The 17,369-nt window shown below is 40.8% G+C and overlaps 1 protein-coding gene across 1 annotated transcript; it reads right to left on the bottom strand.

Annotated features, from left to right (window-relative positions):
• Positions 1-326: 326 nt before the first annotated feature.
• CERS5 (ceramide synthase 5) lies at positions 327-12,645 on the bottom strand (the record flags this gene model as incomplete). The annotated part of the gene is made up of 9 exons (XM_010295042.1): positions 327-843; positions 3,775-3,931; positions 5,812-5,918; positions 6,206-6,334; positions 7,693-7,785; positions 8,487-8,537; positions 9,197-9,254; positions 10,232-10,362; positions 12,484-12,645. Coding segments are annotated over 9 exons (1,041 nt in total), but the record flags the coding sequence as incomplete, so codon positions are not given.
• Positions 12,646-17,369: the final 4,724 nt, after the last annotated feature.

Here is a 17,369-nt window from a genome sequence, read left to right as displayed (position 1 = left end):
AAGGCTGTAGTCATTCTTCAGAGGGGCTTGCAGCACCAAAATAGGCAGCAAACGCTGGCCTGGTCCCTCGTGACAGCAGAGATAAAAGCTATAACCTCCTTAGCATATAGCACCCCAATGGCAAGTTAAGAACAACGTTTCTGTTGTAGCACAGTCCAAAGCTTGGCTGTAGTCCAGAGCACCCACAGCAGGACTGAGAAGAAGAGTCTTTGCTACAGCCAGGGTAGCTCAGACGTGGAACCACGGGACCCTGTGTTCTCCATGCTCTTAAGTGGCGTCTGGAGTGCATCAAGGAGATATGCTGAACCTGCACTGGAGCAAACCGTCACTGAAATGGCACCGTAACCCTCCTGCGGTCAGCAGCCAGCCTAGTCCAAACTTGTTCTGCCTTGAGTTGATCCGAGTAAAAACGAGATTGTCACAAAGATACCTCTGCAACTATCGGTGGGACTAAGATTTAAGAACAAAATGGCTTAAAGTGAAATCTGCAGCTTTGTTTTTGCCCTAGTCATTGGCTTTATCCCTTCTGTTGTGCAAAGCCTCTGACTGGCCTGGATTGTGCCCATTTCAGATTTGCTGGAGGTTTCTGGGGAAGGGGTATCTTGATTAAAGATCACTTGGGAATGTGGAGCTCAACACATCTAGATATTTAAAGATAAGTTCGTGTTCACTCAAGGCCAACCCACAGCCTTACTCCTCTTCTGTCCACTGGCCACTAGCCACGTGGCCATTAATGCGGTTGGAGCCGTTACTCGAAATGCTGAAAACTCCTTTTGTGCTGTTGGAAGTCACATCCTCCTCTTCAGAGCTGCTCTCTACATCACTGCGGTCATCTTTTGATACCTAAACATTTCAAACAAGATTTGGTAGTGGAAAGGGGAGAAGGCAAGTTGAAAAATTCACATAAAGCAGTAGTTAGAAGGTTGTGTCCATGTGATTAACCAGCTTCAGTCAGTCACATTTACCTTCTACATTTGGTCCTTGAATCACTTCAAACTCACAAGAAGGAACCTGTCATCACATACAGAATGCAAGACACAGACACTGAAAATTTGGAAATACAAGTTCCATTTTCCAAATACTCTGCACATCTGTGAAAGCACTACACTTGTTTTGCTCTCACCAGATCAGAGGACAGACACTACAGATCTTTGGTTGTCCTTGTCTTCCAAGAGCTGCATTCTAGATTGGTTAAAGGCCACTTTTCTAAACAACGAATTTGGAATCAAAATACTTCTCACACCATAACAGTCAGTGGGTATGATGACCAAAAACATGTATACATCAGTTTTAGAGAGAACATTTTGTCCTACAGGGAACGACTTTGATATTTTAAAAATTAGCCAGTTATATTTCTCACATTACTGTTTGCACAAAGCGCCTCCCATTTTCACAGCTTGCAGTTCATACATGAGAACACATTTACGAGCGAAAAAGCCTCATTGGATAGCAGGCTGTAGAACAAAGACAACTATTTAATCCAGCAAACACCCACTCAGGAACAGAAGGAGCATCTCAGCCCAGTGATCCAGATCTGCTTTACAGACTTACGCCTTTAGTTAAAAGACTGACTGCAAATCCAGCTGAATTTGATTTGTACGTGGGATTTTGAACCTTTCGAAGCAGATCCAGGCTGCCGGCTGCACTGAGTGCACTGAGTGCCGCAGGAGGGCACTGCACCAGCACCGCAGAACCAACCGCACCAGAAGGTAAAGGGAAGAGATCATAAGCCCGGCCCTAACTGCAAACAAGCACCTTGGTTGGTGGCGGGGTGCCAGAGCCATAAACTCACCAGTGCCGAGCAGTGACTACCTGAATGGCCCGTGCTTTGCCATACCCCAAGGCAGGCTCTCCACACTTCTGCCTCTGCAACTAATAGCCCTCATTTACTTAATGTGCAAGCACTTTGCGGCTAGCACATTTCCAAGGATTTCATCCTGCTCTGCTTGCTTTGAGTCAGGGTTAAGGCTTTTCAACACCACCAGGCAGGAAGTTTTTGAACTCAAGGGAAGATCTGGCAGAAAGCCAGGTAAAGTTAATGATCTCCAGGATTGGTTTTGACAGGCCTGTTGGATGTACTGGCTTCTGTCTGTTGCCAGAACTTTTGGTATCTTTCCCCACGCTCCTGCTATGCTGGAAGTTCAAAGGGTCACTGGAAGGAAGCAGAAATCCCTTGAAAATTTTCCTGTTATTTGGGGGACAAGTGACTGTGCTACTACTCCTTTTCACAAAAAGCACTGCATTTCTCCTGTCCTCTTTCAACTCAGTGTTAATGAGCACTAAAGACAGATATCGGACTCTCTGTGGGCGTATAAAAGCACAAAGATGAAGGTCATGCAGCCAGCTGACAGCAGATAAGAACAAACCCCAGGACACTGCTTTGCCTTTGGAAAAATTCTGCATTTTAGCATACTGTCAGAACCAGCACTGCATCAGCCAGGGAGAGAAATGAGAAGGCACCAGCCAACTAAAGCCCCAAGAGCATAGCTTTGCTTTTGTCTTAGCCTTGAAACAAAGACAGATGTGTTTCAGTGAACAAACAGAAGCACAGGTCACACTTATATGTGAAGGATGAAACTGTTCAGTTCCAATATGGCACAAAGAAAAGGAGAAAAGAATGAAGGAGACAGAGCTTAGAGTCCTTTCTCTGGCTAGGTCACCTGGACAGGAGAGAACCAAGGAAAGGAGAAAGATGTAGGCCTCAGGATACAGAAACAGCTGCACAGACAGGAAAGACGACATTTGCAGTAGCAGCTGTGGGGAACAGATGAAAAGATCATGCGCATACTCTCAAACATGCCTTCCCCTGACAATCACTGCCACGGACAACTACGATATAAATATTTTTCAAGGTTACATTCCATGTGTAGGGGCAGCTAAGAAATCAAACACAAAATAAAGTAGAGCCATGAGAGAAACTCAGATCAGAATACCAAATACCTGATAAAAAAAAAAAAGCATTTGTGCTATGAAATCAGCAGTTGCTCTCTGGTAGCTGCAAAGGAAGTGGCTTCTCTCTGGGCTGGGTGTCAAATTAGTTTCTAGATTGGCTTGCCCTGTCTCATGCTACTTCAGCTGAACTACACTTTTTTGCTTGGCAAATGAGGTTGCAGCCAAGTGTCAGTATTGTTCAGTTTTAGGGCAGTATCCATTGCTAATCAGCTGCTGTAGTTTCACCCTCCCTCTCCCTAAGACTCCCAACACAAATTAAAATTAGAATATTCAGGACCAAAGATAGACTGAACCCCATTAGCCCAGTGACAACCAGCAACTCCACTGCATTTCTGATAGCCCTTTCTCCTCTGCATGCTGCAGCTCAATGCCTGGCCTGCACCGACAGCCAGAAGCCTGTGTTAGTGCTAACAAATGGAAGATGCATAATCCTCACCTCATCCCAAGAACGAGCTTAAGTTGGAAAGTTGGAAGACATCCTACATGACTGTTCAAAAACAGCCTACTACCACCTTAAACTCTAAACAAAGTACCTAACAAGTCTGACATCATCACTATTACTACAACATCCAAATGTACTGGAAATGATGTTATTTCCCTGCACGACCGGAACAGAGAGGAAAGCATCCCTGTCTTTGTATAGACCTGGCAACTCAGGTCTGCAGAGCAACCAAGGTAAAAAAACCCTACCTTTCTACAAAGCAGTCCTGGTGCAAGTCCCATGAGAACTAGTGCCAGCCCTCACTGAAGGGCCCAGTTTCTCCTGATTACTTAATAGGGCTTGTAGGAAAGAGGACCCAAAACAGCCACCAGCAATCTTACCTTTCCCCGCACAAGGGCCTTGTAGGCAGTGCGAATGATGAGATAAGACCAGATGATATGCAAGATCTGCAAGGTTATCAAAAGCCCATTGAATAGCCACCATGAAGGATAAGGACCAATCAACTCCCAGCTTTCAAATAGGGTTGTATTCAAAATCCTAAAAGAGATGCAGAAACACATTACAGATCGGCTGTGCTGGTAACATGGCCTCCAGCTCTAAATTAAGATGACTGGCCAGATGCACAACAGTTTGTATCTCATTTAAGCATCTGTTGCTTTGCTCCTGTCAGAGCAGCGCTGCTGCTAGTCTCTTGCCAGAGTTAGGAGACAGACTAAAGCTAATTGGAAACATTTGAACTGAGCAACAAACAGAAGAAGATGTGAATGTTCTGCAATTCGGTTACACATACAGATCTGCTGCCAATTTCCTTCTCAAAAGCATAAGCATTTATAATAATGTTACAGGAAGTGATGTCAAGCTGCACTGGTCATCAAAACAATGATTAACACATTCATACTTGGGCAGTCTTCACCCATATTTAAAAATCAGGAAGGAATTTTGTTCCCAGTAGGCCTCCCTCCCTGTGCGCTATTCTCTTCCCTCAGATTTTTATAGATTCCTCCTGCCAAGCTGGAGGACTAGAGACTACTTTATAGACAAAGCTTTGTGCTTTCTTTCATTACTGTTTTGCTGTTCTTGTCGCTGGGAGTTATTGCCAGTACTTAAGTGATGTAATAAACACTTTACATTTTATGAAGTAGAGAGGTATGGAGAGGCCTTTAAAGACATCATTAATTTCACATAGCTTTTAACATTTCACAAGAAAAGAAAAACAAGCCTTTCAAAGAAGAGCCCAAGTCCCCCAAAATGCAACTACAGAAACATCTAACTCATAGCCAGTTTATGGATGAATTAAATGCAATTCCAGGGATCTGTTGATGGTTTATACTGCTAATTAGGGAAAGGAATATATGTGAAGTGAAATAGCATAGGACCTGCAATACCGCTGCAAGCTTGCCAGATTTCTCTACAAAGTTGAGGAATTACATTACAGTCAGTGGAAAATATATTAAAGATTTACAGGACTGCTGAGCAATAGCATGACGCAAGAGCACCACACCTCATGGCAGACAACAGCAATAAAAACAATGACAACTGTCTCGGCTGTCACTGGAAGGAGCCTATGAAAACATAAGAATTAAAGCTCTTCCTTATCCAGGCTCCTCTGATGCATTTACTGGAAAACAAGCAAGAGCTTTAATTGCAACCCTGATACCAAAGTATTGTTTCTGCCTACCATCAAGGCACCCCAAAAGAATGGGAATGCAAGCCACCCATGGCCTAGGAAATAAATATATGCAGTAAAACCAAAATAAACCGAGTAATAATCAGGAGTAACCAAATTTTCACCAGTCTTTGAACAGAAACAAGAAGTGGATAACAGCTCAACAGAACCACCTCACCAAGCCTGACCTATTGAGGTGCGAGGGAATCTCATTATAGGATGATTACCTATAAGCCATTTAGCCAGGGTTTTACCTCCCAAGAAACCTAAGACTTATTTCAGGCTCTGAACGATCACGACACAAGGACAGAACACAAGCGTCATAAGAAATCAGAAACTGCAACAATGACTAAGCCAGATACTCAAAAAATCAAATTTACCTCAAGAGACCATGCCTCATTTGTAACTATTTCCAAAACTTCTTAAGAGAAGCAAACAACCCTTCAAGTATTTCAGAGCAGATACTGGCTGACTTGGCTCCAGCTAATAAGCACTGTCACCACTTTGCAGTAGGAGAAGAGGGGCCAGCTGTGCATTAGGATTCTAGTCGCTTTTCACACTCCCTCAGCTGACTGTCGAGAGGTTTCTTCATATGCCTAGCTGAACGTACTGCTCCAAACAGTACTTGGGTTGTCTGCAACTTCAGGCTGCCTTGAGGGACAGACTGGAATGTTTGCAAGAAGTCTAAATACAAAGGCTTTGCTTAAAGGATTGGAAGAACAAACAAGACCTTACAGCTCAAGGTGCTTACCAGAAAGGATAAATGCCCAGCCGTGTAACAATGAATACGACACCAAAGAGCATGAAGAAAGCATCACATAGACGTTGGTACTTGGCATAATTGGCTAGCTTTGCAGCCTAAAAGAGAAAAGAAACATGAGAATATTATTCCCTTTGTGCACTCATGTAATTACCAGGCTGCAGAGCTTCAAAAACCCTCAAGCCATCACATTTGTAAGGAGTTTGGAATATTTAGGGATTATTCTCAGCACTAAAGAAGTCATGAGGAAAAGCTGACAAGGCAGGATCAGCAGCACAAGTTTTATGGCATATTTAGTGTAGTTTATCAAGAACGGGAAAGTCAGCTCGCTCCCCTGAGACCACGCTAGCGCATTAGGAATGCAAAGATTTGAAAGGAAACTCACCTCTAAAAGGAAATCTGATGCATCATGGAGGCACAGCACCAGAGTTCCAACCCGCACCATATTATTCATATACGAGAATGTAATGAGCCCAATTGTAGCCAAATGATGGACGAACATGATCAGGAAGTCCTGGAAACAGAAAAAAATGAATGAAGACTCTTTGGCTGTCAAACAGATACAAAGGTTTGGAGCACAGCCACAGAACTGGCTAACTAGGGTCATACATAGGATTACTTCAGTTCAGACTCTGACTCCACTTTATATAATGCACAGCTCATCACACAACATCAGCCATCACCACTAAAGGTTCCAGAAAGGTCTCTCCAAGCATTTGTGCTCCTGTGAAGTCAGAACTCTGCATACACAGGCACTGCGCAGTCTCTTTGGCACACACATGCAAGGTAAAGAGAAGTATGCCTGCAGACCCCACTGAAAAGACTGACAGGATAACATATGGCCCTTATCTTTGGCTCTTTTTGGTTTTACAGTCATATTGCTAGTCCTTTCAGCTCTTGGCACAGATTTTAAGTATACTGCTGTTACTGTTGTCAGTGTGCAAAAGCCTGCCAGAGCACAGCAGGCACAGAATATAAGATAACCCAACAGCAAGAACTAGGCCACTTCATTGAAAAAATGTTTACCATGCACATACATTCAGGGCTGTTTTCCAGTTTAGCCCCCTGGGTACAACACTTCCATGTCAGTGTGCCTTACCGTGCTTGCAGCGCGGAATGAAATCCACTTTGTTAAAGTCAGAGTACAAAATTAAACATTATAAACAGTACCACAGATGCTGTTAATCACTCCCTTTCTGCAGCTTCAAGATATTCTGTAGTGCCTCACCTGCTAATATTTCAGTACAGAAAAAAAATTGCAGGCAAACTTTTCTTTTTGAGCAGTCGATGCAAGAATTGGGATAATTTGCTACTTTGCAGTTCGTATACAGAAGCAATAAACCATGATTTACTATGAACCGTTTTCCAACAGCAACAATAAGCCAAATCCTAGAACGCAGCACAACAGAATTAGATTCCAGCAATCACAACCAGTCATCATTCTGCTACACAGGCAGATGAAAAACTACTTTCAAAACCTATTTATTATTGCTTTAGTGTTTGCCTTTTTCTCACCCTGCTCAGCAAGGTAGCGTGCTTCGAGTGTCTTATTTTCATGTTTTCTTGCAAGCCTTCTAATTAAATCTATTTTTACACAATGATTTGATAACTTTTTATTGGGAGGTATTGAGTGATTCTGTTCTTTCCCCTGGAAGGTGAAAGGGCGTGTACCAGACTGCATACCAGGCTTGCTCCATCCTTTTTCCCAGGACTGGGTAGTGATTACAGAAGGAGGTAGGCTACACAAAGATGTGAAGGAGGAAGAAAATACAGTTATTGCTATGCTTTAGCTTTACTGGTGAGGCACACTCACATTTTTTGTTAGGCCTATCTATTTAGCAAAGTGGTTAGTGCAATTCTGGTTAATCTCACCTTCCGTTTAATGTCTGTAAACTGAGAAAACATGAGAGACCAATAGAAGGCCAGCTCCAAGATATAGTAATAATAAAGCCTGGATGTTAGAGGCTGGAAAACAAAGATAGCACAGTTAGAAGACAAAGTACTTTAAAATTTACATTAAAATTGATGTTTTCCCTCCTTCCTTCCCATCCCATTTTATTCCTCCAGAATGCTGAGGCGTAAGTTAAGAGATCCAGAATTAAGGTTTAGTAAAAACAAGCTTAAGCAACACACGTCTTACTCTAGGCTTAGTCACACAAACATACTTGTGTGTTTGAGCTTTATTCAAAAGGAGTAAGATTCCCTTGTCAATATTTACAATTCATACTGCGGCCTCTTGGGTTAGGAGAACCAGGCACTGAAACAGACTGCTTGGCCCCTATACAATCACACTTGCTACATAATGAAAACGACACTGTAAGTAAGTTACCAGTATAATTTTATGTACCCCCCCCCCTTTTAATAATCTCAGCAGCAAGTAAACATAAAATGAATATGAACCGAGTCAGTTCTGTCTGAGGAAATACTGCTGATGACAAACCTAACCAGGACCTGAAGACATAAAAAGTAAATGCCATCTTTGTGTATTCCAAAAGGGATGGCCATTTACTGACTAGAACACTTACCAGGTTGTGGCCTGTGCAGCATCCACCCCACAGAATAATAAGCAGCACTCAAGTATACTCAGTTTCAATCTGCTATCGTTAACAAAAAATAAAACCTGAAATTGTGCAAAAAGTTTAATCTAGTGAGTGATTATCTCCTACCTGGAAAGGGTAGTTGTACCAGCACTGTCGTGTGTCCCAAAACCAGGGTGCCTAAAGGGAAAAAGGTAAGTTATTATTCTACTAGGTTTTTTCTTCTGTCATCTAAGGCAGTTGACCTCTACAGTACTGTTCCACCGAAATTTTATCTTGATTCTACCATTCAAGCTAAATTTATTGAAAAACATCCTAGTGATTTAAAACACTCGGTCTGCAGTTTTTTTTTTTTCTGCAGTCAACAGCAAGTTATACTGCAATGGAAATTCAAAGAATAATCATACAACTCTAATAATAATAAAGACCCAAAGAGATGAATCTGTATTCCTTCCAAAGGGAGATGAGAAAAAATAAGCAGCTCTCTGTAGCAAAAAAAGACAACAAAAAACCCACCCACAAACCAAACACAACAAAACCAAAACAGTTCTGTCTCATTCTGGGGTAACAGGACAAATAAGTTTCTAATATTTCCATAATGACAGATCTGTATCGAAGCTTTGCTACAGTGTAAAGAAGGTCCTTAAACATAAACCCTAGGATGTCAAATAAGGGAACAAAAAGATGACTATCACCACTAAACCTCCCTTGTTTTAAGCTAGGTGCAAGCACTGAAGTAGTAACACAGGTAGTCAAAGCCCCTATGTTTCAGCAGGCCAGCCATAACCCAGATGCATGCCACGCCGAACAGCAAGGGGGATGATGACAGACCAACTCACCGTCCAGAGAAACCTGATTCCATAAAAAAATATACTTAAATAAAATGTAAATCTCCACCTGGAAAAAGAAGCAAAAATTAAACTTATAAAATAGAAATAGCTTCTGGTTAACATTTGTAACAAAAACTGGAACAATTGTGAACACCCACCAAATGCTAAACCTTCGTTTGTAAACATTTCATGTTAAGAATAAATCTATTTAAGAGTTTTCACACCACACAAGAGTTTGCATCAACAGCCAAGTTTGAAATAAAGTCCAGAGTGAACATGCATCATTCATATGCTTTACTATACAATAACAAGGTAACAACAAGATAAGTCATGGTTATCCAGAAGGTATCCTAATATATATATATTTGTCCCTCTTACCTTGTGGCTTTAAGTAGACAAAACCATACTGGGGGGAAGAATTAATATGGAGAAAGTTACTGGAAAGGAAAGAAACCAGCACAGAAGAAATAACAAGTCAGGAAAAAATATTCAGATGCTACTACACTAACAGAGGTAACTGCAAGCATTCAGAAAGAAACAAAGAACAAAAGAATGAACTGAAATGAAAAGAGGAGGAATCCAAGAGGTGTCTGTATAAAAGTATATACATCATTCTGTAACCCATAAGGTCATGCTGTCTGGGAACAAATGCTGGTCTACAACATAACTGTGCAAACAGCAGACTTGTCTTCAGTATAATTATGCAAGTTGTGCACAGGCATATGCATACATGCACACACATGCACACTGAAGTGCTACGTTTGCATTAAGGACCTGGTCCACTCTCTAAAGCTGCTCCTTGACAGGAGTAACTCCTCTACACGTGTTCTGGTCTCTCATGCATATATACAAAATATGTTAGAATACTGAATTCTAAAAAGCCCTCCTAACTTCTTTCATTTGCTTATATAAGAATTTCTCTTCCACCAGCCAACCCCAATACACTAGTTTAAATTAGCAGCTGACCACAGTCTCAGTTAGAAAAGAGAACATACAGCTGGAGCTTTAAGATGAAGCCACATCTTGGCCTCTGCACAAACATACATGCTCTCACAAAATTTAGTGAGGGTGGTGGGTTTGTCCTGGTTCCTCCGATGACGAAACCAGCGCTGGATCTTTCGAACATCCCAGTCTAGCTGCTTTGACAAGCCTTCTAACCTCTTTCCATCTGGAGACTGAAGGAAAATGAAACAAGTGTCATTTCTCCTACTTCTCAACCTACTTCAAACTGAGATCCCCTCTGTACTATGACAGAAATGATGCACAGATAACAAAAAAACCACACACTAGGAAGGCACTATGCATAGACTAGAAGCAGGAACCCATTGCTCATGACCCAATGTTCATTCAAGTTTAACCTTCATAAGCCACTAATTACTTAAGTATTCACAATGCTTTTGATTTAACATTTCCTCATTTATTTCATCGTTTGACAGCACATTATGACAAAGAGTGCAATTGTTCTGTGTCTTAATTTGGGGGGAGGAGCTTTTAAAATGTCCTGTCCTACCTGTTAAAACTTGCACATCAATTCAAACACTCCAGAACTCAGGAAGATCAAAGCTGGATACATTTAAGCGTTGCTACTCACTGCGAGTTTAGGGAAACTTTAAAGTAAGAGTTGGTTTAACACATGAGATATTTGTATATTCCGAAAAGGCATCATAGAGATGGCGTTATTTCCATTATCAAAGTTTATTAATAAAATTAAATTTGAAAACTGAAATAATTATATGATAAAGGATGTATCACTGTTCTCTGACTGGAAACTCTACTGGTAGTTTATTTGTTTGAATAGTGACATAAATGGATTTATAAGAGACAAAGTGAACAAAACCTGATAACTACCTCTAAAATGGCCCAGTGCTGAGATAAGCCAGTTTCAGATCAGTGTCCTTTTAACAAGCTCTGCCAGGGAGCTCTTAAAACAGAAAGACGATAAACACATTTTACTACTTGAATTGCATACAACCCCCAAAAACTACACAGAACACTGATTTAATAGAGAGTGACCAGACTGTTCAACTGAAAACCAAAATCATCTGTCATTTGATTTTCAGTACTGAGACCATGACTTTCCTCCAACACAATCAGATCTCACTGCACTTTACTAGGCTTTAATGGTTCGGGCCACCTAACACTTCTGCACTGGAAGTGAACCTGCCTCAACGGAGAATTTACAGAGCTCCTATTTCAGAACAGCAACGAAATCTTTCCCCTGCATCAGTGCCACCCTACATTCCGATTCTCCAAATCCAACAGCAGACACAAGCACACTGGTACAGTTAAACGCAGTTCTGTTTTCATAAGCTAGATGAAATTAATGCTTAAACCCATGAGGACACAAGCTGTGCAAAATTTAAGGACATCCCCTACATAAAAGCCCTCCCTGCAAACGGCATCAAATCATAGGGTCTTTTCTGTTCACACGTCATTCCAAATACCTCAAAATTTTCATGTTCCCATGAGACGAGTTTTAGTAAGGTTTTTATAGAATTTCCCTTCCATTCACTGAGCACTTTATCTGCTCAAGTCAGAATGAAGTTCAGCATCACCAAATCAGAACATAAAACCTTCCATTTCATTATCTTTAATGAAAATCTATCATGCCGTCTGCGTGGATTTCACTGTCAACATTTAACAGAGCACAGACAGTGTTAAATTCTGTAATTCTGAAGCGAAGGAACACTGTCAGCTTCAGTGAAAGAAAGGCCATGAAACAATCAAAAGAAACACCTACTGTCAACATTAAATGCCCCACCCTTTATCAGGGCAGACTTCCATTGACTGAACGCTTTCCTTAAATAACTGACTTCCACTGTGACAGCTGTTGTCCAATTCCACAGTAGATGGCAAAAATAAGAGGAAGGCATTCACACAACTGGCCTATAAAACCAGCAAAGGAACAGATCTCAAGGAAACAAGTAGCACTTTTCCAAGAGAAAGTGAAAGATACTGGGAAATTTCTTGTTAAACCAAGAATGATCACCTGTTACAGGACTTACAATGTGGACAAAGGTGGGGAACTAAAAGAAGAAGCCTAGTACCTTTCTAAAAAGAGAACATTTTTTATTCAAAAAAAGATTCTTCTGTGGACAAAAGCATAGGTCAGCCATAAAGAGAATTTACATTGCTACAAGGACATGCCCGAGGCAAAGCAAAATAAGAAAAAGCATACTTCTTGTGCATGCACAGTGTGAAATGCATTTCTCTCAAACTAGAAAAGTGAAAGCAAAAAGCCCGCCACCCACTACTCACAGGCCTCCATTTCTAGCAGAATTTGAAGGATGACTCACCTTAGTGATGGATGTAAACACTTTTTCTAAAATTGCATTAGGCTGGGCTCTGTGAGGTCCACTGTCTTGAATGCCAAGGTTTATGGCACATGGCTTTGCAATAAACCTGAAAGAGTTCCAAAGAGCAAGCCAGATTAAAAGATAGCTATTTCCCTCCTCTGCCTAAATCACAAGGACCCCAACTTGTCACCAACTGCAAAACTTCTCCAAAAAGCTTCAAGATCTCCACTCACTTTGCTTAAAGAAACTTCACAGGTGAAGTAATAACTTTTATTAGTCCAAATGGTAATTGCAGACAGCACATACAGTACACACATCTAAAATGAAAAATTAAATGTCCTTGGCTTATAAGCATCAGAAGGTGTTCCCCCAGGGGGATTCTCATCACTCAGAAATAAAATAACAGATCACTGATAGGAGTCCTCTGCAAACATAAATGCTAGAGCCCTTACAGCCTTATCAACAAAATGCCTTATTTCCAGAATGCACCTTGGTGTCACACAGCTCAGAAAAGAAGGAAGGTCAAGTGACACACTTCCTAAAAGGCATGCAGGTTGGTGTTTTTGGGGTTTTTGTTTTGGTTTTGGGAAAAATAAAGTGGCTTGTTTCCTTCGGGAGAGAGAGGACGTAAGAAATCACTCAGTCTGAAAAACCCAAGATCTCAGTCCCGAATGCACACCGTATTCCAAAAGCTGATCTAACACTTTGCGAATTTTATAGTACAGACACTCTGAAAACAAGCCTAGTTTTGCAACTAAAATGAATATATAAATGTTCAAAAATTATTAGGTTATGCTGTACCTTTGTGTCAAAATGGTCACAAGAGTCTAAGGAAAATGAATGTGTTACCTGAACATGTGAATTGTTTTCTCTCCTGTTGGTTGGTGAGAGAGGGGGGTTTCAAGGAGCAATTTTTTTTTTTAATCAATTATCTTGAGCGAGACAGCAAAGAACCTATTTCTCAAAACCGATTTTGAAAAGGACTCAACATTTGCATCATCAAATCTATTTTTCTTCAAAATGGAGATTGTTTCAGACAACTGAATTGAAGACAACAAATTACACATGTATTCAATTTAGCAGACTCAGAGTACCATCATGCAGAAAATGCTGCTGTTTCCAACAACGACATTTGTTACCATTTCTCCTTGTGTTTAAAAGGAGAGATTAAAATTCAGGAGAATCACCACTATAAGTGTTCCAACAGCAATCGTTCTTGGGAGTACATTGTTAGTACTTCAGTAACAAATAACTATGACTGTGTTTAAGAAGTTTAAGACACAGGTTGTGGGGTTTTCCCCTTGAGAAATTACAGATCAGCTCATGACTAATCCCAAAGGAACTGCCCTGCTCTCAGAAAATACTTAACAAGTAACAGACACTGTGGTCCCAGGTTTCACTGTGCTGCCCCATTTCTTCGTACGTCCTGTTAATTTCAACAGTCATCGCTTAAAAAAAAAAAATTAAAAAAAAAGGAAAGGGTTATTTCCTTTTAGCTTGGCTCAAAAGGCTCACTGCTTCCTCCATAATCTAGACCACCAGATAGAAATCATGTTCTGATGTTATGAAACAGTTGGCTAGACCCCCCCACAAAAGCGTACATCTTTATACTCTTCTTTCCTACAGGATATACCAACAACAACAAAGAAGTACTCATGTGCAATTACAGGATGCCAAGTATTTTTATTTAATTTTCTGGGACACAGTGCTTACAGCTCTATTAAAAAAATATCCTGGACTGAAGATACTTAGTTTGGGTCTGTTTCCTCACATAAGAGAGGAAACCTGAAAAATCTACAAATCTGCACATTCAATTGATTTATTATTCAGAAGAGTCATCTTCTGTTTTAAGAACAAGTAAAGAAGAGAATGAATGGTTAAGAAAGCTCATCACGATCCATACAAAGTTTTGGCATTATTCTAGAATTCAAAACCTGAAGCATCAAGGAAAGATGAAATAACATATCTCAGAAAAAAAAGATGCACTAATAATTCATTTGGGGACCTAAAGTTTAAAAACAAAACAAAACAACTCAAAACTTTGCATTAAACTATTCCTGAGTAATAGGCTTCCTTCACTAGAAGGCTTAGGGAAAAAGTACAGATGTTCCCAGAAGTCAGGGGGTGGGGTATCAAGAGTAAGCCACAGACTACAGAGACTCAGGTTACGCAGTCAAGCATGTGGGTGACCAAAGAGCAAACCAAAAAAACCCACAAACATTTCTAGGTGCACAGAGCAGACAGACATCAACACAAGCTGACAAGTCACAACAATGGAGGCAAGGGAGGCAGTCCCCGTCACAGAAACAGGAAGGAAAAAGGATGGCAGCAATGGATTTCGTTACTTTTAAGGAAGTCTAACCCAACGCCATAAGGTAGCTTCTCTAACTCCACAACTAATGGCTTCATGCAATGGAACTGCAAATGACAACTGTCCTTCGGCAGGGCTTCCTCGCTAGCCATGCAAGGTGTTTTTACCTGAGCTGGGCACAGCTGGCTCACACTCACGAGCCCACTGAACCATCACCGTCCAATTGCTTCAACCAGTTACCACCTTGCAGGTGGAATAAGAAGTCAATGATCAATCCTGCTGTCAGAGTATCAAGATGACATAACATTTCCTTTAGGTGTCAATTATATAGTTTTATAGTTTTGGCTCCAGAAGAGGTTTTCAGATGTGCAATTTTCAGTGTAACTCACCGAGAAATAATTCTGCACAGCAATAGCAGTTAAGCACCAAAAAAAGGTGGCTCAGATTGTAGAATTTCCATTCTTGGGGATATTCAAAACTGAACACCACAAGACCATGAGCAACCTGACCTGACTAAAATGTCGGCCTTGCTTTAAGGAGAGGATTGGACAAAGTGACCTCCAGAGATCACTTTTCATTTAAATTATTTTATGATTCCACACTAATCTTAACTGCAGCAACTATTCCCAAGGTCAACTTACTGCCACACCTTCCCAGCAAGGAATGATCATCACTTAAATACTTATTATTACACTTTTCTGAATAGGTATCAGCTCTTTGGCTTAAGTCATACCTACCAAGCTACCTTTTTCACACTAGTTATTAAGATAGATGGATTTTGAAACCAACACCAATTTTCAAGTACACAGATTCATATGTTGTTACAAGTACTTCTCAGGCATGTTGTACTTCACAAACCCAAAGGCAGAATCCTTCTTTATGGAATTCAAGTTTGTCTGATAATTCACTATTACAGCTCTGAAAACGAGGAACAATCCATGAAATGGTAAGATTTATAAAGTACACATGCAAAGTAAGAGTTCGTCTTTCCATAATCTCTCAGTTTCACTGTGTTAAGATTAAACCACCTCTGTGGTTTAATTGCACAACTGTCCCTAATTCTCCAGGCCTGACAAAGTAACATCTAAAATCCCTTTCTCCAACCACCCAGCTTGAGCACAAGCTGCAGATCCTCAGACCTGCAGAGTAACAAGCGTATCTGTTACTGAAGGGCATTCCAGTGTAATTATAAACACATCATACGAATAACAGGCTCCGGGTTTTTGCAGATACCTGGGATTTTTTTTTTTTTGTGCCTGCCTGCAGTGGACAAGATGTGTAAGGAGAAACAGCAAGTATAACCAAGAAAAAAAACCAAACACACACAAACTTGTAGGCAGAAGTCTTTCTTTACCTTGCCTGAACAAAAATCCCACCACCCTGCAACTGAGTCAGGACCTTCCTCTACAAGTCTTGCCTCATCGCTATAGTCACATACTTGCCACAGACAGTCTGCCTAATGAATATTTTACCACCATCGTGATGCAAAGGTTAATTTATAGGAGCATTCACTAACAGAAATATATGTCAGCGTTCACAAGAGTCAGTGTCACAAAAGCACTTCCTCACACTGAAGATGTACTGCGAAAGGAAAGCGAAAAGAAATGAAGAGAAGCAAAAACAAGAGAGCTGCACAAGTGTAGAATTCAACTTCCGCGTCATCAAGTCCAATTGCCAATTGTGTGTCAAGGAAAACGTTTGACAGAATCTCTCCAAAGCCTGAATCGGGGTATATGCACAATGGTATTTTATAAAGACAAATCTAAACTTTTACGACATGTTCAAAGTTGCAGGAGGAAAGAGAAAAGCATTTCTCAAAAAATACGGTCTTTTAAAACAAACATACTAGAAACTACCCTGGATGTTGCTTTCACTTCAGGATACCACCAAGACACACTATAGCAAAGACACAGATGAAAAAAAGGAACAACCCTCTCAGGAACCAGGCTATAGTCTCTAGGTTTTACTGTGTAGGCGGAGGACTGACTTTGTCATTTGACTCCTCCCTGAATTAACACGGCAAAAGAAATTTCACAAATCAGGTAGATATTATCAGGATAAAGTAACTGCTACCAGAGGGACTGTCTTGCTAGGTGTGGCAAGATGCACTTGTATCGTTCCTAACATCTCATACTCCAGAGAAAAGAGAATCTTTTGCACTTCTTTCCCAGACTATGACACCTGGACTAAACAGGGCTCAGAAAGTGAGGGGGACCTTCCTACAATATCCCTTTCAGGGGTATTGTTGTGTCTCTCAACTTCCTTTCCTTGTCTGCTGGCAAGCGTGGACATTTGGCCAAGACTAGCAGTAGCATGCCAAGCTGAGATGAGATTTTGGCACTGCCACATGTGTTCCTGGGTCCCCTGCACTGGTTTGAACTGCCAGTAGATTTCTGAAGCTTTTTTTTTTTTTTTTTTTTGAGGACAGAAAGATAAGGTGGAAAAAAAAAGGGCCTCTCAAAAGTCTCTCCTACTCTGCTGCTGGCCATTTTTCTTCACAGTTCACCTCTTTACTTCACCCCAGTCCCCTCTTCTTAATTTCTGAAAACTCAAGCAAATACACACTTCTTACAGA

Source organism: Phaethon lepturus, unplaced genomic scaffold (genome assembly GCF_000687285.1).
Source record: "Phaethon lepturus isolate BGI_N335 unplaced genomic scaffold, ASM68728v1 scaffold50269, whole genome shotgun sequence".
Taxonomy (NCBI): Eukaryota; Metazoa; Chordata; class Aves; order Phaethontiformes; family Phaethontidae; genus Phaethon; species Phaethon lepturus.
The sequence above is the reverse complement of the archived record's forward strand: the minus strand, read 5'-3'. Positions and strand labels throughout refer to the sequence as shown.